We start from the raw sequence: 23,027 nt of genomic DNA, 5'->3' as shown, positions 1-23,027 counted from the left end.
ATGTTTTCATAAAATGTGCTTAGAATGTAAAACATCAATACCATTTAAGCATAAATTCAACACATATATTCAAGCTCATACCAATTGTTAAAGATATCTTATCACCTAAACAAATCATTTAATTCAAGCAAAATTGTATTCTAAGATTTCTTTTTTTTTTTTTCAAAATAAAGAGTAATCAATTTAAGGTACACACAATTTTGTATGTAAAATATAAGCTATATCAAAGATAGGCACATATTTCATAATGAGCATCAGCATTTAAGAAATTTAAAAAATTCATTAGTAATTTTGTCCAACAACTTTCAAAGATTACAAATATTTCAAGCATATGAAAGATTCAATTAATATTTTTAAAATAAAAAAAAAGCAATCTTTCATAAGTATATCCTATTCAAACTAAATATTAAACAATAACCATAACCTCATACATATGTGATAAAGCATGAGTACTAATAAGTAATAAGCTTCAATCATCAAGTTATAACTTAAATTATATAGGCATGATTTTTCAAACATGATGAACACATATGCTATACCAAGAAATAATGAAAGCATTATTCAATTATATTTTGAATTATTTCAATGCATAGCAATGTGCTTAATCCAAACATATGCAAATATTCAAACATATATTTTAATCCAAAACATACAAGCATATGCAAAATCATTTCAAATGATATATAGCAATATACCCAATTCAAAAGGATATGGAAGCAGTTAGGCACATTTTGGTACATGCTATCTCAATGGTCCTAATCATTGAACATGTATGCAAATTTCAAATTAATAGTTCATAATTTATGAGTCAAAGCAATTTAAAGATCAAGAAATCAACATAGTCAACTCATAGCCATGTTCAAAGATTTAATCCTAAGCAAATATTCATGCATTGAAAATCACTAGTCTCATCAAAGCAATTTAGAACTAGGCATGAATATCAATCAAAGTGCATTAATCAATCCAATCTTTCATGAAAGTTAAAACAATCTTTATCAAATAGTTTGGTAACTAATTTATGCAAAGTGTTAACACATTTAATCATAAATCATATTTTTGCACATAATCTCTCATGAAAAACATTCAAAGCAATGCAATCAAAGTATATCTACCTCTTAAGCACATATCATAGCAACCATTTATCAAATTATGTATTAAACATTATATACAATCTCCTTATAAAAATATAAAACAATGAACTAATCACACACCTATAAAGTTTAGATTCAACATAATTACCTTCATACTTTTTAAGCTTTATTGTTGTGCTCATTTGGTTTTGAATTTTTCAATCCACTTCATTTGAGCAACATTAGGCTTGATTGATGAAAGTGCTTTGCTTGCTCTACTTGAAACCCCAAAAAGAATGTTGATCCATTCATGCTCATTTCAAGTTTTCCTTGCATAAACTTAGAAAAATTCTTGATAAAAAATATTCATTAGAAGCATCAAGAATACTAATTGATAAAAATTATACCAATGGTTAGAAAATGAATTTCCTATTCTAAGTCATTATAGGCAAAAGAAAATTTGTTAACTCAACACAATTTACCAATTGCAAGAGAGATATATTTTATCAAAACAATATCATTAACTTAAGCTATAGGCTATAAATTACATTGAATATCAAATAGCACAATTATAGCGCTAAAGCTAAAGGTTTCAATGTAACGTGCAAAAAATCAACAATGAACACAAAGAAGACATATTCAATATTCATATGTATTCAAGAAATCACCAAAAAAATGTCAAAACAAATGTTAGGCCATAAAAAATTAAAAACTCAAGGAATCATCAAAACATATTCAAGCAAATTATAGCATAAAAGAATAAATATGCCTACACGAATCATTGGCCAACAATGACTTAAGACAAAATTGGTATCACAAGAAGATTAATAAAAATTAGTATCATAAGAAGATCATTCGCTTAAGTCTTGTTACAAACATGTCAAGTCAAGCTAAATAATATTTATCATATAATCATTCACTTGACAAGAATAATAGATAAACTAACAATATATTTCATTTAAGCTTAAGAAGTTCATCAATGTATCAACTCAAAATCTCAAAACAAAAAGAAAAAAAATTAATTGAACAAAAAAAATAAGCATATTTAACAAAATTTAATAAATCAATTAAACATAAAGATAAACAATATTTCAAGAATATTTCATCAAAATTCATGATTATAGGCAAGCAAATAAATTTTGAATCATTAATAAAAATAAAATATATTTCAAAATCATTTAACAAAAATCAAGAACTAAGCAATTTAGCATTTTCAAAGAATCAAATATTTTGACCCTATAAGGATTGCATTAAAAGATAATTTCATCCATATGTGCACAAGAGGATTTATGAAAACAATGAAATTGAATTTCAAAAATGAGAAATAATAATTCAAGCATTAGGAGTAAATTCTCAATTTTAATGCAAATATTTGTTTCAAAGGTAGTATTAAAAAATATAATCAAATAAATATTCATAATGCTTATCTTTTTTAATTCAAAAAATCATTTTTTAAAAAAATTATTGAAAAATTGAAGGTTAAGGTCAAAATTAAAAGTTAAAGATCAAATGTCAAAAGTCATCTGATCAAAATCATATGATCAAAAGGGTGCAACATAAGCTTTGCACATGAGATCTTAACCCATTGGAATAGCCAAATTCAATTTTGGTGCATTTTGCAAAAAATGAATTGATTGTATCCAAGAGGGAATCAATCCATTTCAGTGTTTTGAGCAAAATTTACATTCTAGAACAAAAATGGATTAATCGGATAAATAGGGGATTGATCCATTTTAGGATTTTAAGCTAATTTTGCATTCTGGAACAAAAATGGATCGGTTGGGTAAAATAGAAGGTTAATCTATTTTTCTGCCAAAATAATAAAATAGTGAAAAATTATGATTTTTTTATTCCAAATCTAGGATTTTGTTGTTTTAGTCAAAAATAAATTTTAAACATGTTTAAACATCATTTTAGACTTGTGGAAAAAAGGCATTTAGATTAAAAACATTTTGAAGCAGATTTTGGCATGATTTTGAAAATCTTTCAACTAACCCCTTCTTTAAACTCATGTATGAAAATGTGTTTGGATAAAGATTATGTATTGAAACCACTTCAAACAAGTTTGAAATGATCAAATAGATGTGATAAAAGTACAAAATACTTAACAAACGTATATATTTTACTTTTCCAAATGTCCAAACCCCATTTATGCAATGAATAGTGCCATAAACACCCTTGAAACAGTTAAACCTTTATGACTTCCATTCAAAAAATTTTGGAACAAGTTTGTGAATATTTTTCATAAATAAGAAACTTATTTGAGTCATAAACACGTGCAATATGAACAAATTTCTGAAGCAACCTCTTTAGACCTTTGCTTTCAAACATTAACATATACTATACAAAGTGTATTAAGACACTAAAACACATTTTCATGGCACTAAATTCATTCAAACAGCATTAATTATGACAAACTAAATAGGAAAAATCATTCAAAGCTTAATATTTTCAAGATTTTTTTTTATTTTTGACACTTTAAAAACTCATATTTACTTGAAAAAGAACTTAATAAATCTCAAAACTAATCAAGCTTATTTTCAATCATCTTGAGCCATTCCAATAAATTTCAATTAACAAAACAAAGTTGTTTAAGTAGTGATTTGGTCTTAGAAATAAGGAAATAAAAAAGAAAACTCTTAAATCCCATATTTACTTGAAAAAGCTACTTTAAAGGGCAAATATGTTAAAAATGTATTTTAAGTTCTTTAACCCATTTAGAAAAGTTTTACATAACATTTGAAAATGTCCAAATGGTTTTTATGCCCACATATGCTTAAAAACAAGATTTGAACTTTTAGGCTATAAAAGTCTTTGAAAACTTGCATTTAACACTTTAAAAATTAAAATCATTGCAAGTTAATCAAGTTTCTTTACTTGAGCAAGTTTAAATCATTGAACTCAAGATATTTAAATTCATTTTATACTTAAAAACTTGCTAAAACAAATTTTCACATTTTAAAACTTGACTTTTACAAAAATGATTTTCAAAGCAAAACTTAAAATCTCAAAATCATTAAACATTGTATGCTCCCTCTAAGTTTATGCATAAATATAAAAACAATTAAGTATATAATTAATCACACCAAGCACGAATGATAATTACATAAAGCATGATATCATCAATATCCAATATTCATATATAAAATCATGCTTATGCACAAGTTTTCAAATTTAAAATATAAACATATCTCAAGAATGTACAATATCAATTTCACCAACCATGAGATTATATTTATATCATACATTTAAGAGCAAAAATAAATACATACTCAAATTAAGCTAAAAAATAAATACATACTCAAATTAAGCTCATATTTTTCACAATCATACAATTTATAACATGTAATCTACTATAACTAATTTTACATAATCAAGAAATATCAACAAAGCATATAACAACTAAGCACTCAATATTCAATCAAGAATAGACAACCAATTTCAAATTTACTTCAAATAAAAGTTTAAAGGTTACCCATCTCCATTATGTTTCTAGAGTATTCAATCTTCAAATTTTCAATATAGCTCCTTGCTCTAGCACACCTACAAGAGACATTATTTATTTGATTTTTGGTACCCAAATTAGATCCTTAAAAGTTAGTGACCAAGTGTCTTATTCTTGTAGGAACCCACACTTGCCAAATTTTAAACATGATTTTCTTTTTTTTATGGGACAAATGGATATGGAATGACTATAAAATTTACAATAATTGCATTTGGTCATTATAACACATGAATTATTGAAAACTTTGAACATCTTTTTCAAATCAAAATTTTTTTTTTTCAAAATTTCAATTCTCTTTTGGCAAGCTTTAAAGTTCAGTTTCAGTTTCAATTTCTTATTTTATTTTTCTAAACCATCTTTTGTTTTTATAAAAAATTTATTTTCTACATTCAATCTTGAAATCGTTTTTTTATATTTCAAACTCATTGACTACAATTCCATAACTAACTCATTAAAAGTGTTTTGCAATTCATCTAATATATAAAAGTTTGAATCACTAGAGTTAGAGATTATTTTAAGCCCTTCAAGAGCTATGAGACATAATGCATTTTGGTTAGAGGTTTGCCTTTCACTTAAGTTCTCATCTTTATTTATCTTGTTAGTAGTTGAACATTTACTTTCACAAGATCTTTCTTAAATTTCCTCCTCATTATTCTTGTCTCCATGTATTTCATCTAATTTTTTCCATATCTCATTAGAGGTTAAGCAATTTATGACTATGTTGAAGTTATAAAAGTTTAGAGCTCTATAGAGAATGCACTTAGCTTTGCATTATCTACTATTTGCTTCATGTACTTTGCATCTTTGGAAGGAGTTCTAAGCCATCTTTCTACCATGAACCATGCTCCAATATCATGAGCCATTATGAATTGCCTCATTCTCATATTTCATTCCAATAGCCCATATTTATCAAACTTGGGATCTTTAAGAACTTCCTTACCATCTGGGAAACCATATTGAGCCATAAGATCTTTTACTCAAGGTTGTTAAATCTTCGAAAGAAGAGATCACAAAGCCCTGATACCAATTGTTAGCTCAAGTGTAGATAACAATCCAAAAAGAGGTAAATTGGAATGTCTCCAAATTTTTTCCCAAAAATAAAATCTTTTACTCAAGGTTGTTAAATCTTCGAAAAGAGAGATCACATATTGAGCCATAAGATCTTTTACTCAAGGTTGTTAAATCTTCGAAAGAAGAGATCACAAAGCCCTGATACCAATTGTTAGCTCAAGTGTAGATAACAATCCAAAAAGAGGTAAATTGGATTGTCTCCAAATTTTTTCCCAAAAATAAAATTTCAAGTAAATGTAAATAGGAAATAAAAAATATAAGAAATGATGAAATTAAAGCACAAATGAATAACAATGAAAAAAAAAAGAGTAAGGATAGAGAAATCAAATGCAAAGATTTATAAAGGTTCGATTATTCTCTAAAGGCACCTACGTCCTTTCTCTTAGCCTTATTTGCCAAGGAGTTCAATCCACTAATTGAAATGTAAAATACAATCCCTATCTCTTCTAGGCTCAAGATAGCAACATCTCACTCCCTATCCTTTTAGGCTAAGATAGCAACCTCTAATTTCTTACATTTCTAGGCTATGGAAGCAACTTCTAATCTCACAAAGTAAGTTTATACAAAAACTCTCAAAACCTTTCAAGATGATGCCTTACCTCTTGATTACAATTTACCTTTAATGTTTTACAAACTAAAAACACCTTTCAAAAGTTAACTGTTTGCCTAATGAACTATAAAGGATGATGAATGAACAACAAAAAATAGTTTGGATATAAGAAAAACAAAGGATATTGAATTGAAGCTCTAAAAACTCTTAAATTCTTAAGAGAATGGAAGTAAGGCTTGTTGGTGCTTGGTCTCATACTTCACAAGTGTGTTGGAATACCCAATTTATAGAGAAAATAAGTTTCTAGAGATTGGGAATTGTTTGGAGAAGAAAATACACTTTTATCTCTTGAAAAACTACTTGTTAAAGGCTATTTTTATTGAAGGGGTTAATTGGTTTTGATAGGTGATTGATTGGCTCTTGAATTTCACTCAAATTTTGATCATTAGCAGAATGGATTGATCCTTTTTGGTACCCAATCGATTGATTTTTGCTAATTTTACATACGGGGTAATTCTAGATGAACAGTGTTGTTAGTTGTATTTGATTTTGCACTCTATTTACTAATTTAATCATATCTTGAGTTATATAACTCCAAATTAAGATTCGTTTGAAGATTTAAAAACTAGGCTTAGGGAGATTTCTATCCATATAAGAATTCACTATCTAATTCAATGTATAAAAATTATAGTGAATTTTTAAAACTACCCCTTATGTAGTTGTTAAACAAAAGCATAGTCTGTAGTAAAAATTCACAATCTTAGAAAATTTAGATATTGATTTTGTTTGATCCATTTGAAAGTAGACTAAAAAAGCTTTCAATCCATATAAAATTCAAATATTAAAACTTTGTAAATTAATACAAAAAATGAAACAAATTCAATGTTGAAAAACTATGTTTTCACAAAACATCTTTCTCGAGTTAATCTATTTCTCAAAGCCAATATTATCAAAATTCTATTGAGTCCAAAATGAATAAGTTCATTTTAAAAAAAATTGAACTTTCATTTAAGCTCAATTAAATAATTTTTAAAAATAGTTTTGATTTGAGAAATATGAAAACATAAATTAAGAAAAGTTTGTTTAAACTTTGAAAACATTTTACAAAGAATTGTCAATCTTGGAAATTTGTTTTTTGGATATAAACATTAAGACTAATCTTTTAAAATAATTTTCAAAGATATTTTTCAAATCAAATATCACTTTGAAAAACATATTATATATTAAGTACCAAAAATAATAAAACTTTAAAACATGTACTAAATAAATCTTTTTTAAAATCTTGATGAAGCTCATTTTGCTTAATATTTTATCTTTTCAAAATAAAGATCAATTCAAGGCTAACACATTTCATTGGGGCCATTACATCCTAAAAATCATTTTTAAGAATTCTGGCATTTGTATCTTTGTAGAGGCATTTGTATCATAAAAAAAAATTACATTTTCATCATTTATGAGGATAAACTTTTACATTTGCATCATTGTGAGAAGTATTGCAACATGGAAAATATTTACATTTTTTCCTTAGAATAAACATTTGCATTGACGTATCTAGAAGCATTTGCATGATGAGAAAAAAATTTTTGTTAATAAAGATAAATATTTGCATTTGCATTATGGAAGAGGTCATCATGATGATTGATTATTTGTGTTTGAATAATTGGAATAGAGGCTTGTATTTGCATCTTGGTAAATGATAATTGCACATATCATTGCATTTACATCTTTAAAGTTATAACTAGAATAAGTGCTTGCATATACATTATTGAATTAAGTGTTTGCGATAGCATATTCCTCGAAAGCACTTGCATTTACAACATTAGGATATGTATTTTGTATCTAACTAAAAGTCATATACATTTAGATCAATGGAATGAACATTTGCATTGCACCATTAGGATAAACACGTGCATTTGCTTTTTATGGAGAACATTTGTTATGTTGTAAGTGGTGAAGGCATTTGCATTGGCAGGATTGATAGTGGACATTTGCATTAACACCTCTGATCTATTCATTTTACTTGCATATTTTCCATTTACATCACCCTAATAAATATTTTTAAAAGGTATTTATATCATGGAAAAGATATTTGCATTTTCATTATTGATAAGGATACTTACATATGAACCTTTGTAAGGGACATTTGCATCATTTAGATAGATATTTGCATTTGCATTTTTGTTGAAGGCATTTACATCATTATAATGATATTTGTGTATGCATCTTTGTAATGGTGATTTGCATTGGGGTAAGTTTTGCATTAAAGGGTATTTCCATTATAATCACTAGAAAGGAATTTTGCATATGTGATAATTAGAGTTTGTATATAGACATTAACATTTCACCATTTATTTTGAGATTAGACATTTTCTTTATAGTTGCAACTGTCAATTTTGTAAACATTGATGAAATAGGAAATATAGACGTTTTCTTGAGTTTTAGAAAAAATAAAAGCAAAAGCAAATAAAATGGGAAGAGAAAGAAAGAAAAAGAAAAAAAAATGTAAAGAAAAGAAGGAAAGAAAGAAAATAAAAATAATGAGTGAAGAAAGATAAAGAATTTTAAGAAAAGATTTTAAATAAATGGGAACACTTTAAATATGCCAGAATTTATGAACAAAATCTAAAAGTTGTATCCAAAATTTGAAAGATAAAATTGGTTATGAAAACCTTGTTATTGTGATTTTAAACGCATGGTGTGAATTGAATGATTACATCACATATAGTTATATTTTTGCATTTATTGCATTAATTGCATATATATTCTCTCAGTATGGTAAAAAGATTATAAAACTAGGGTTTTAAAAATATAGCATGCTAAAAGAAGCAAAGGTTTTTTAAAGAAATTTAGAAGTGAAAAGTCAATTTGTGGCAAGATTTTTAACATAACCTATAAAGTTTTTTTCTAAGATGAGATTTTTTAAGTTGTAGAGCCTTTTTTTAAAGGAACCTTTTAAAGATGAGATTTTTAAAGTTGTGAAACCTTTGTTTAAAGGAACTTTTTTCCAAGAGGAGATTTTTGAAAGTTTCAAAGCCTCTATTCAGAAGAAGTCATTTTCAAAAGAGATTTTTTTTACAATGTTTTAAAACCTCTATTTAGGAAAAGTTTTTTAAGATGAAAATTTTTAAAGCTTCAAAACCTCGATGCAAGAAGAGTCATTTTCAAGTGAAATTTTAGTTTCAAAGCCTTTCTTCAATAGAGCTTTTTAAGATAAAATATTTTAACTTTAAATACATCTGTTTAGGTGGAACATTTTTAAAAAATCCAAAAAACAAAACAACAAAAAGCATAATAACAAACAAAACAATACAACAAAAAAAACTAAAAAAAAAAACTTTAAAGAGTTTTTAATTTTGGATAAAGTTGTCTTAATCTTCGCATCATTCTTGATTCTTAAGAACATGCAAAGAGAGGTAGTTGTAGATATTTAATTTTGTTTGAGCACATTTTAGTCAAAATTTGATATTTTAGCGCATGACTCAGGCCATTTTCAAAAAGTTTTGAACCTCATGAGCATTTTGAGTCTTTTGAACAAGTTGATTTTTACAATTGATATTCAAAGCAAATGGTAGAAGTCAACAATCAAAATTAACTCTAAAGGGCAACTTAGTCAAAATTGGATGAACTTTCAAGGCCAAAAACTAAGGGGAAAGTTTTGAATTTATTTGAAATTGAAACCATAGGTTGGCTAGCATGTCAATGCTTTGAAAAACATTCGATCAAACCCAAGAGAAATTTGGTCAAACTAAGCCCATTGGGTCAAACTTCTACTACAACCTCATTTTATTCATTATTTCATCCTATCAATCCAATGGCAGGTATGTGAAATGAAGAAGTAATCAAAAAGCACCACGAAACCTCATTGTGAAACTCTCAGCCTAGAAATTCTTGGGCTATGCTAATAATTTCTCCTTCACTCCTTGGTGTTTCCTTTGGTATGAAAATGAGTTTGGATGCATCTGTGATGTTGAGTCCTTGTGTTTTATATTTTCTTGCCTTTTGATCTTTTTATTTTATATTTTGTGAGAAAAAATGGCTTTCTTGGTTTTACATTAAGATAGTTTTCTATGCGTTTGATAAATGTTTTTGTTTATAAAAATGGTTTTCTAAATATGTTTTCTAAGTGTGTGATATATGTTTGATGTGTGTAATGTGTTTCTAGTTAAAGGCTAAAGCTAATTTTATTAAGATGCCATATGATGCTCTTGGTCTAGCCTTTTCATGTAAGGTCACGACCCTTTCCTTTCCCTTGTTGCTTTATTGTGTTGGTTGATTCCCTTCTTGTTTGGTTTTAAGTAGGATTTACATTTCCTTAAATGTTTTCTAAGTATTTGATAAAGGCTTTCAAAACCAAAAAAAAATTATGTTTTAAGGTTTTTTTAAAGTGTTTGATGAAATAAAAATGGGCTTTTCTATTATTTTTCAAAGTTTTTGATATAGTTTTTAGCAATATGTTAGTGGTCATTAATGAATGTCCAACACAGAGTTCCCTAGCTAGGCTATAATGGCTCTTGGCGAAGGCAATCCTAATGCTTGGCTAAGAGACCCTTTTTTCTCTTTTCATCGTGCTTTTGTGGTTGTTTGATTAGTCATAGTTTTAGTTTGTTAAGTGTTTATGAAATTGCCTTTATCATGTAATTGTATGGTGGTCTAATTGCATTCATCATTTGCACATAGTTTAATTTCATAATTAGCACTTAATTGTCATAAGCATTAGTATGCATGTTAAGCACATTTGCCTATCACCTTAACCTTTAAGAAGTAAATGGCATCATGATTATTAAAACTGCTTCTTAAGTCTACTAGATATAATGGATCTGTAAGGAGGCTTGAGTGATCATTGGTCTCTCAATCCTAAACCTTAAATTATCCCTAAAATTAAACCCTAATCTCTAAAACCCTAACCTTAAACTTACCAGACCCTAAACCCAAAAAAAAACCTTAAATCTAAATTGAAGCTTTCCCAAACCCTAAATTTTGATTCCAAAACCTAAAATTTTGATCCCAATTAGTAAATCCATACTACATTCCCATGCATTTGTATTTTATTTACTCGATAGAATCTATTGCATACATTTACATTTTTAATTGTCATCCACATAATCTATTTTATCGCATTCATGCATTTCACTTTGCATTCATAATTTTTAGTTTTTTAATGATGGTTTAAAAAACAAAAAAAAAAGAGAAATGTTTTAAAAATAAAAATAAAATAATATTCTAAGTAAAAATAATTCTTGAGATCTTATTTAAATATTAGAGGGATTCTCAATAATTATTTTTTATAAACAATATTATCTTTGATTTGATGAAGTATCATTAGAAATCCCAAAGTAAAGAAATGTTTTTGAAATCCTGCTTAAATATTGGAGAGTTTAGAAAATATTCTAAGACAAAATGCTTTCATTTTAATCCAAAATTAAATGATTTGCAATTTTAAGGAAATAAAAAATAAGTTTTTGTGGAAATAAGTGAAATTCAAGAAATCGTTTTAAATATTAAAGCTAAGGTCATTATTATTAAAAAATTTTCAACAATAAAAATTCATTGGTATTAAAAAGATTTTTGGTAGTGAGATTTGGTCGAAAATTTTTAGGTGAAGTTTGTTAATTTTTTAACAAAAACGATTAAATAAAAACTAAAATTAAAAATTGAATTGATAGATTGAAAGATCTCATTACATAGATCAAATATGTAAATTTTGAAAAAAATTTGATATATTTTTTAGATAGACATTTTTAATAAAAATGTTGATAAAATTTTTACTGTTAAATAAATATTGATCAAATTTGAATTATAAACAATATTTTAAATATTTTTTTTACATATTATTGATCTTAACATTAAATTATATTAATTTATCATTTTGAATTTTTTATTAAATAAATTTTTAAAAAAAATTCATGTAAAAAATTTCATATAAGTTTTATCCTAAAATTTGATAGGTTCACACTATATTACCAATAATTATTCAATTCAAAATTTAATAAATCACTGAAGGTTTTTTATTTTGGTAGGACGATAAAAAATATTTTAATCGAATTATTGGGAATCACAGTCCCATTTGCCATTTTGGGATTAATATCTATTTTCCCTCCCTGTATTAAAGAATCAATGTTGTCGACTCCATCTATTTGTAGGTTTATTCAAGGAGTTAATTATATTTTTGATACTTAAATTTTAGGAAAATATATAAATTAGTGTTTAAAAAAATATGATATATAATTTGTACTCTAAACTTTTAAATAACATATAATTTATACTCTAAACTTTCAAATTATGAATAATACTAACACAAATTCTAATCCCACTAACCATCAACTTATATATTTGGCATTTGATAAATATTATTTAACTATTTGTTTACCACACATACTATCAACATAATTTTTTTTATATAAATTAAAAAATATTTTTTTTTAACTGAAACATAAAATTTGTCTAGGATCGATTAATCATTTTTTTGTCACATGACATCAACATGAAGTTTATATAAAATATTTAATATTTTTATTTAACAAATAACATGTATATAACAAAATCATACTAGTTAGATATCATATAAAAGAGTTAAGTTAACAATATTACAATTTGGATTAAAATGATACATTATTTGAAAGTTCATTATGTAAATTGTAAATTTTATTTCTTTAAGTACCAATTTATATATTTTTTCAAAGTTCAAATACTAAAAATGTAATTAACTCTTTATTCATTGACCTTTTATCACATTAAGAGTTAATTATACTTTTGGTATCTAAACTTTGGAAAAATATAAAAATTGGCACCCAAAGAAATAAAATGTAATGAACTTTCAAATAATGTATCATTTTAATCAAAATTATAATACTGTTAATTTAACTGGCCTATATGATTTCTAACTAGTATAATTTTGTTATATGCACGTTATTTGTTAAATAAAAATATTAAATATTTTTGTAAAAACCTTAATGTGGATGTCACGTGACAAAAAATGATTGACTAGTCTTAAACTTTTTTTATGGTTCAAAAAAAAGAATATTTTAATTTAAATTAAAAAAGGATATTGATAGTATCTGCAGTGAATAAATAACTTAATAATATTTGTCAAATATTACATATATAAGCTGATATAGTTAGTGTCAATGGTGGAGCCACATTGAAACAAGAGGGGCCAAGGCCCTCTCAAGAATTTTCAAGCCCTCTAGTATATATGTATAATGAATATAATTTATTAGTGTTCCTTTTAAAAAAAAATAAAAATGGCCCCCCCTAAAAAAATTAAAATTTATTTTTTGTGATTATAAATGTTTAGAACCTTGAAATTTTAGGTTCAAATTTCATTGTATGTAGATTTGTTTCAGTGTTATGTTGGATTTGTCTTGTTATACTCTAATTTATTTATCAGTTTATTTGTTTGATTATTCAATTATGTAATACTTGATTTTCATGTTAATGCTTTAGTAGATACTGAATAGGTGAAAGTTTTTAAAGAGTTGTGCCAAAGGGGGTAGAAGAGAACTATATCTGATTGCTGTCAACTATTGCTTTCTGCCAGAGCAGTAGATTGGGGCTCTAAGCTATTCCGCTTTATCGATTGCAAGCTGACTGAGGGGACCTTTATGAAATCAACAAGCGATGAATGGAGAAAAATGGTGGTGTAGTGTAGACCAAGATCATGTTTTTTAAAAAAAGATGAGTAGTCCAAAAGACTTTTTAAGGGGATGGAATAGAGAAGTGTTTGGGAAGAGTTCATTTTTTTTTTTTTTTTTGCTAAGTGAAGTAAGTTTATTGATTGTGAGATAAAATCTTTTAGTAGTCCAACATACACCCAAAACAAAGGAGGCCTAATAATGACATCCCTCAAAAAGTAAGCAATCCCCCAAAAAGGACAACAGACTTCTTAAAAATAAAGCTAGAAGCCCTAATCAACTAATACGACTTTAACAAAGAACCTCATATAATGAAATCACAACAAAATAGCAGGTACTGTCTTGATCTTGATGAAAATTAGCACTAAAAACCAAATCAGCTTAAAGGACACCTGACTTTAACTTCTTTCATATCCAGCAAAACCCAAACCAAAATCATAAAAACTTCATCTTGGAATTCTATTACACCAGATGCATTGAAAACCGATAATCAAACTGAAAGTTTGAAAATCTCACAGTAAAGAACAATTCATTTAAATGTTTTCCCAACTTTGTAACTCTTTATTTTATATAGCCAACGTAAGACTAGATGCCAACAAGCAAGCACCAATCCCACATCCATGAAAACATGTAATACCTCAAGCTACATCTTTCTTTGCCAGAGAATCAACCATGCCATTAGCTTTTCCAAATGCATTATAATATAATCAATGACCAACCTAACCATTAGCATCCAAAGTCATCCATCTCTCGCTTTCGTTAACAACTAGAGTCACCCAAAAGAAACACATTTCACTTTTAAATGCAATTTAACAGAAGCTATGTGAAGCAAACAATATAAATCACCTCCCTCATTATACTTATTAACAAAACAACATGAGTATCTAGACTAACAGTGTTGACCATAACTACTAAGAACAGTCGTTCTCCTTTTAACGCTAATTAACAACACTGGAATAAAATTTCACCAACTAAATAGGAAAGACATCCCCACTTTGCTGCATAAACTACAAACCAATTAGCTATAATAAAGTAGAAAATAGGCACAACTAATTGAATTCCACCAAACTCATCTCGTGATGGCCTAAAACTTCTAAATGTTGTTTTAAGCTTGTTTCTAATACTCTAACCTGCAACACCTTCACCATAAATTAATAAAGCACCAATTTAAACCATACCAATCGTCATTCAAAAATCAAATCATGCCCACATGTTAAAGCTCCAAGCTGCCTATAACCGATCCTAAGAAAAGAAATCAATCTCAACAGTGGCATATCATCATTCTAATAACCCCAAATAACAGACAATCAGCCCCAATAATCCAAAGAGCTTTGGCTTTCGTAGTTATCCATTTCTTTAATAGTCTTGGTAAGCCTTCTCAAAGTATCATTAAGATATCCTCCAATAACCCAGCACCATATAATCACACCCACAATGCCATCTTAATATACTAGAAACCTATTAGTCCCTTCAAATAAGACTCCTGTATCTCACTCCACATAGCTCAAAAGATTAAAAAAAAAAGAAAAACCCATCCGCTTATGAACATGCCAGAACACATGATATTCATGTACTAGCATCACCACAATTTCTTTAACATTCAGCAAAGTCTTCACAACTTAACTTTCACGACTACCCAAATCTCTAATCCCGGATAAAATCCTCATATTCAAAATACTAGATAACAACAACCCAAATTCCACAGAAATACAATAGAGTGGAGAAACGAAACTGAGCTAATTAGGATCACCTTAAATCCCTAGCCTCCAATTCAATTAACCTCTCAGTTACAGTCTCGTTGTCGCAATTAGCCTTTAACCCAACTTTTTCCCTACCTTCCAGGTCACTCGAGCTTCTTTACGAATAACACTCAATCGGTTCTAAAAATCCCCATCAGAAAGGGATTCATTTACGAAATTGCTACAGTCAGTTTTGGATTTAGCAGCTTTACTTTTCATCCTAGACTTTTTACCTCTGTTCTTTCCTTTCAAGAAAATTATTTTGTGGGAGCCTCCTCAAAACCCTGTAGCGCTCAGGTTTTTTTTTCGTGCCTTTTTTGAGTCAAACCACCCCTCTTTTCAACTTGATATTCAGACTCTGATGAAATAGACAGTGGATGGGCTTCACCCTCCAAACTTAACGGCCCAAACATAGATCCTTTACAATAAATACCCTTACCGGGATCTTGAGAGCCTTTTTCAGAGCCCAACTTCAAATCATTAAGCCCAACTTCAGAGCCTTTTTCCTCACCTTCATTAAACCCAAATGAAAGTGCTTGATCATTTGAGAAGAGTTCTTCAGGGCCTGGGGATAATTGCTTTACGCCAACGAATCAGATGTAATGTCAACTTAGATACAGTATGAGGTGCTGGATACCTTTATCATATTTAGGTAATCCTATAAGCCAAGCTTCCGGTGTTGTATTGAATAGGTGATTTTGGATGGTATTGTAATAGTAGTGAATGCTGCATTGTGAGTGTTTTCTCATACTTCATAAATAAAATTTTGACTTAGCAAAAAATAAAATAAAAAAAAACTTTTAAGACAAAAAATTCAATTCTTAAATTCCAATAATTTGTAAAAAGTATTCTCATTAAAAAATTTAAAATAAATATATTTATTAAATATGACCCACATTAAAAAGTCAAAACTATTCAAAAAAGTTTAACAAAAAAAAAGAGTAAGATTAATAGAACAAAAGATACACAAATCTTATTTCCTAAAAGCTTGAACCTGACACTAAGTCTTACACCCTAAAAACTTGAACTCATCACCATGTTGCTATAGTTATTGCAAAAAAAAAGATGTATTCTTGTCTTCTTAGAGAACTAATTACAATGGCAGTAAAAAAGGTGATTAAAACTTCTTCAATTGACAAGATCACTACATCTTTGTCTTCTGATTTTGAAGCCATTAATAGTAAATTATAAGTTCTTTTTAATTTTAAATATGAAAAATTATTAATATTTATTGAGAGAAAATTTAATCTTGTTCTTTACATTGAGAAAAAATTTGTTAAAATTTTCCAATCTGATGATTTTTTTTTTTTATGAAAGATCGTTGTGCACAATTTTAAATAAAATTATTTGAGTATCTTTTATTTTTAGTAGTTACGTATATTTTTATTTCAATACTTAAAATTTTTTATATATTTTATTTATGATTGTGTTATGGAATGTCATATTTTACTGAAAATTTTTATAATTTTTAAGAAAATAATAATATATTATATACTAAGTAAAAATTTTCAAATTAGAGTTATTATTTAATTTGATCCCTCCTAATTTGAAATCTTTGATCCGACACTAGTTAGTGGAATTAAAGTTTAGATTAATATGGTATATAGTATGAAAGTTAAGAGTACAATATTATACATTATTTAAAAATTTAAGTTATAAATTATACATTTTATTTATTTAGATATCAAACTATACATTGTTTTCAAAATATATATTAAAAATGGAATTAACTCTAGCTTTAATTTGTCGAAGGCATGGGAAACTATATGAAGTGATGAGTTCTTTCCCTTCTTTTCTTCCCTTGGGTCTTTTCATAGGTGATACACCAGTTTAAGCATAGACAATGGTCCACCGGAAAAAGTGACAGTCATAACTTGATTTGTTGACCGGGTTATGATAATGAATTAGTCACATTTTTCAAATAATTTTTTTGTAATTAATCTTTTATATTCAAATTTTAGATTATCTAATACTATAGTTCAATAAAAATACGCATAAACATAAATACACTAGTTTTGACCATAAAAGCAAATAGGAAGGGGTATAACTTCATTATCATCTCCAAATCAAGTTTCTTAAGGTTAGATATTAAAAAAGATTAATTAAAAATTAAAATTGATAATTTAAATGGTTAGATTGATAATTAAGATTTTATGGATTAATTATTTATAAATGAATTTAAAACATTTGGAGGTATGAATAACTTAAGTTTTTCGTTTGTTTTCTATGGAATCAGCGAAAAGAACTATATTCTCGACGAATGAACCCATGTTTTCATATCATTTTTTTTCTCTCAAATGCAATGTCTAAAATGGCTATAGCAGTATACAATTGCATCAGAAAGTGATGGGAGTAGTTGCTGTTGCTGAAGATAAATACAGACGCCACAGCTCTTAGAAAATCAATGGCAAGCAACATTAATCAAAGTAAGGCTTGCGAGCCCCAGAGCATATCCAAGCTACAATTTTCAATAACTTGAATGGAACTGGCAATAGGGTTTAACAGGACAGGAGAGAAGAGGAAATTAAAAGAAGCTAATAACGATGACAGATCAATAGTTATGAGTAAAATGTTGAAGATATAATCGACATTATGATATGAACATTTGGAGTAGGAAGTTTATTAGGCATAAATGGACAATATTCATGTAAATAGTTGGTGATCTTCATCTACTAAAGAGCTTGCAAAATACAGTAACCAAAACGCAAACAAAGTGGAGCTTGATGATCGTAGTTAACCACCACGCCAAGAGAGCTATGTACACCCAACTCCCTTGATTATAGCTATTGGCAAGTACAAAAAGCTGAAAGCTTCAAACTGAGCTGAATCTTCAATTGATTTTTATCTTTTAGCAATCCCCCTCCATTTTTATTCCTTTCTAACGTAATCCTGCATGAAACTACATCATCAGTTTCCCACAACCTTGGATATATATTATATATATATATATATATCTTAAGTTATATTTCCCTTTTTCATTAAGCATATAATAATATATGTGTACATGTATGTTTGTGCATGTATCGGGTCCTGTTGTATGTAAAATGAATATAAAACTCCAGTAATCTCAAAATACCAAATGCTATGTTTAATTAACTGAACTCGTTAACAAATTTTACACATTACTAACTAAATAGCCTATTTGATGATATCTTCTTCATGAATAAAGTTAAGAGGTTTTAGATTCAGATCTTAATATTTGAGTGGAGTGGGTTAGTGGGATGAGAGAAATAAGGCTTAATTCTGTTCATACATGAGACATACGAAGAAAAGGTACAAAGAATGCACATCTTTTGTCTTAACTGACCTGTAATAACGTAAAAGATCATAAAAATAATTCCATATGAATTTTCCTTGTTAAAATTAAGTTCAGAAAGGAATGATGATTGAACTTTATAAAACTAACCATGATTACAAGAAAGATTGCAAATATCAACAACTAGTTGCAGCAACATAAATGAGAATGACGTTAGTTAGAAGTAGAAGTGATAAACTAGCAAGTTCAAAGAAAAATATATGAGAATGGACATAATCTGTGATTCAAATATCAAGAATGCTTTGAATGGTAATTTTAATCTATTTGGTGATTTTTGATACTTTTGCACATTTTCTCTAGTATTCTTGTTGGTTAGGAAATTTTATGAATAGTAATGGATGACAAATTAATAGGCAAATGAATAACGCCACTTTATATTTTTCTTATATGAATGAGTAGCAAAATGTTGGCAGATTTAGAAAAGAAAAGGAAAGAAAGAACCCTACCTTCATTCTCAGAATGTTTTTGATCCCCCTCCCCCCCTCCCCCCACACGCGCGCGCACACACACACATACACACGTATATATATGGCCTTAGCCTACATTCAAATCGTAGATATATAGTTACCAAGGGAAACACTATATATTTACATATATATTTGATGGAGAAAAGATGATGAAGAAGAGCGACAAGAACATGTGAGATGGTGGTAGTGTTAAGCCTCAAATAAAAACATAACGTTCGAGTGAAAATTCTTCTTACAAAGAAAAACACGTATTCTTTTGAAGTCTAAAACCCAGTCATCTGACCAACTTAAATCAGAAAACCAAAGTAAGTATATAATGCAAATGGAATAAACTTACTGTCCCACATAATCTGATATTGGACAACATATTTAAGGTACAAAGGGCAACTACAAAATTAATTAACTAATGCAGATATGCAAAATCTCAAAACTAGCCTTGCAAAGATCTTCTGCACTAAAGCAAAAAATAAGTGGGGCATTGGTTAAATTGTAAATTAATTAGCTGATGAGGAATTAATTAGATTCCTCCCTGCATCATAAAAGATTCTCATGTATATTTTAATTAAATTGAGCAAAGGCTACACAAAAAAGCATGGATAAACACTAAAATATTGATCAAGCTGATTTCTTAAGATCAAAACTTAAACATTGATTAGTCGTTTGCTTTCAGTCGTTAATTTGTATATTTTATATTTGCAAACATGGAAAAGTGTAAGACATCTCATAGGGGCACAAAATCTGCAAAATTATAAAAAGGCTAAATCAAGGAAAATTTGTCATGAAGTAACAAATATTAAAGTCAGCAACTATCTAGAGAGTGTAATAATTTGCATAATTTTGATTTGTTGTCTGTCTGAGTGAGAAAGGGAGGGAATTTTCCCCATAATACAAGCAGCTCTGTTGTTTCTAGAGACAAATACGCTGCATTGTCACCATCGCTTTGAATATGATCTCCAAAGAGTAAAAGATACCTAGAGAGCAAAGCTACTCTCAAAACATCTCTAAGATTTCTTAGTTCTATCACCTCAATGTTTTTCTATAATACGTCACTGCATGTGCGAGTTAGGGTTCTTGAAAGTTGTAAAATTTCAGTGGAAGCAAAAGGCAAACAACCTGTTTACAGCATTGAGGATTAATTAATTTTAATTGTCTTTTGGTATACCACCAAAAAGGTAACAAATTATTGATTTGTCTTTTGCATGTCCGAATGTCCTTGGTTATAGTAAGAGTAACTAATTTAAATGTATACAAATATTACTTTGAAAGCAGCCTTTTAATTCAGAAACAACAAATAGTCACTCATCTCAGGAAATTGGAAATAGCACTAGTAGATCTAACATTTTAAAATGAAAGTAGTTATGGAATTGGAAAGCATGTATAGAAGCGGGTGGATGATAAAAAAATTACCATATATGTAGTCCAAAAGGAGGCAAATGAATCAAGAGAAGTGAATGGTAGAGCTGGATTCATCACTTCCCTTGCCTTGATCCGGCTTCTTCTTTTTCTTCTTATAAGGGATCCCCCTTGCCTTGGCTTGACACTGCCTGACTTCTCTGAGATAAACTCGAATAGCACCGCTGGCGAATGGGTTGGTCTCAGGTGACCCTCCATTCTCTTCATAGGCAGCTCGAAGCCTCCCAATAAGAGCATCAAGGCTGCCCCAAGCTTGCCTCAGCGGGCAAGCGCAAGGAGCTGGCGGCTCAGGCTGTCCATAGAAAATGCATCCCTGCAGGTGAACCTTGGTCTTGCCAAACTGATCCAAATATCTAAGGAAGTCTAGCACATGGTTGCAATTGCAATGTGAAAGAGGAACTGGGGGCCTCTGGTTCTTCAAGTACTGCCCGAAAGTATTCCAGTCCCTTCTCTTTTGTGACTCATAACGACTAGGTGTTGGTGGCTGCTGCTGGTCACCGGGAATCCTCGTTGATCCTTCAGCGATATCCTTCCCTCTTTCACTCGACATATCGTTTGTGATCGATGCAGATGAATTATCTTTTGCTAAATAAGGCAAGAAATTATAAGGAGGGGAAGATGGGGAGGTTAAAGGAATAGGAGAAGCAAGGGAAGGGAGTGGAGGAACATGAAGTTCACATCATGGGGCAACCGAGACATGCCATTGGGCCATAAGAAGTTGCTTTCTATTCCTCTTTTTCTTCATCTTTCATTTGTATATTCTCCTTTTTATTCAATAATAGTAGTATAAAATTAGCTCTACAATTTCCCTATAAATCCATACAATAATTGTATCTTCTTTGTCAACATAAGCCTTATCATGTTATTTTTGAAGCCTAATTACCATCAGACCCTGATCCTCTCTAGAGATTTATCTACAGTGTCTATAAATGAAAGGATTATTTTTTTCATTGATTGTATAGAATTTTTAAATTTCAAAGGATTAAAAGATTATTATATATTTTCTATTAATTTTTAAATTAATATACCCTTGAAAGGCTATTTGGTAACCCTTCATCCTGTTGGCACGATGTATGAGATAATTTTTAACAATAAAATGCCACAAATTAACTTTCATTTGCTTAGTAAATTGTGTTCAGTAAATTAAAAAAAGTAGTATTTGTTTTTTTTATTTATATGAGTTGCAAATTAATTTTACTCATCAAACTCATTTTAGCTTCCATATTTGACTAAATGGACGATTAGATGTGAATGAGATCTTTTATTTAAATTTTTTTTTTTTGTAGTTAAGCCTGTCAGTAAGATATAAAACTTAATTATTTAAATTAAAAATACAACATTCTATTAACAAAACTATTAACATTTATTATTCAAATTTGATGTTGCTTTTTAGTTGTCATTTTCAAAGGCAATAGGAATATATATTATGTGCATACATAAGTAAACCAGGGAAGAATACATAAGATACTAAAATATATAACCATGACATCAATTGATCTAGCTAGGTTTTTGGAATCATAATCACCATGCCCGCTAAAATCAATGGCCCCTTACACTACCACAAAATTGGGCTTTACCAACAGAATTTTCTATCGTTAAAAACTAAAATTCCATCGGTAATAGCAGTAGCAATGGATTTAGCAACAGAAAAATTTCATCAATGGTAGTTAAGTCAATAATGTTATTCCATTGGTAATGAATGAAATCCGTTGATAATTACTAACGAAAAATTTTGGGTAAATTTCGTTGGTAATTACCAACAAATTTATTATCAATGATTTATTCACAAAAAAATTCTATTAGTATTAGCTGTAATTCTGATAGTGTTATTGCCAAAAAATATGCACAAGTATACATCATTTATTTCTTGTCTCTTTCCTTGGGGCTCACAAAACGTTATAAATTTGCAGTTCCTCTACACTCCACAGCATAAGAAAGAATTGGTCTTTGGGGGGGTTTTTAATTATCTCTCTCCCTGCTACTTTTAAATACTTAATTATTATTTGTATAATTTTTTTTATAAAGAAGATAGCAATTTGGGTATAGAAAAATGGATTGTTGGTGTAGTGATTTGAATTTGAAACTTGCTACATTCTATTTTTTAAAATTTGCTGCATGAACCAACTAAATTAAAATTAAAATTTATTATTTGTATAATATTTGAGCATTTGATTTGATAATTAGTTACACAGATCTCTTTACTAAAAGAGTAGCAAGTTTAAACTCTTTTTTTTTTAGAAGAATTTGTTTGTAGAAAAATTATCT

The 23,027-nt window shown here is 28.4% G+C and overlaps 1 protein-coding gene and 1 long non-coding RNA gene across 2 annotated transcripts in view; one reads left to right on the top strand and one right to left on the bottom strand.

Annotated features, from left to right (window-relative positions):
• LOC111291996 (uncharacterized) overlaps window positions 1–13,805 on the top strand; it is a 32,020-nt gene extending 18,215 nt beyond the window's left edge. Inside the window, exon 5 of the long non-coding RNA XR_016345802.1 lies at window positions 13,734–13,805. This is a non-coding gene — a long non-coding RNA (uncharacterized LOC111291996). The remainder of the gene's footprint in view (window positions 1–13,733) is intronic.
• A 4,278-nt stretch (window positions 13,806–18,083) lies between these two features.
• On the bottom strand, window positions 18,084–21,540 carry LOC111292096 (protein LIGHT-DEPENDENT SHORT HYPOCOTYLS 10-like). Its single transcript, XM_089766853.1, has 2 exons — window positions 20,757–21,540; window positions 18,084–18,455 (listed from the first exon to the last, which is right to left on the bottom strand). The coding sequence occupies exon 1, from the start codon at window positions 21,310–21,312 to the stop codon at window positions 20,788–20,790; it is 525 nt and encodes a 174-aa protein (XP_089622979.1). The 5' UTR covers window positions 21,313–21,540; the 3' UTR covers window positions 18,084–18,455; window positions 20,757–20,787.
• Window positions 21,541–23,027: the final 1,487 nt, after the last annotated feature.

The sequence above is a fragment of the Durio zibethinus genome, chromosome 10, assembly GCF_047325235.1.
Source record: "Durio zibethinus cultivar Kanyao isolate XHJ-2024 chromosome 10, ASM4732523v1, whole genome shotgun sequence".
Lineage (NCBI taxonomy): Eukaryota > Viridiplantae > Streptophyta > Magnoliopsida > Malvales > Malvaceae > Durio > Durio zibethinus.
Note: the sequence above shows the minus strand (reverse complement) of the source record. Positions and strands in the feature narration are given on the sequence as shown.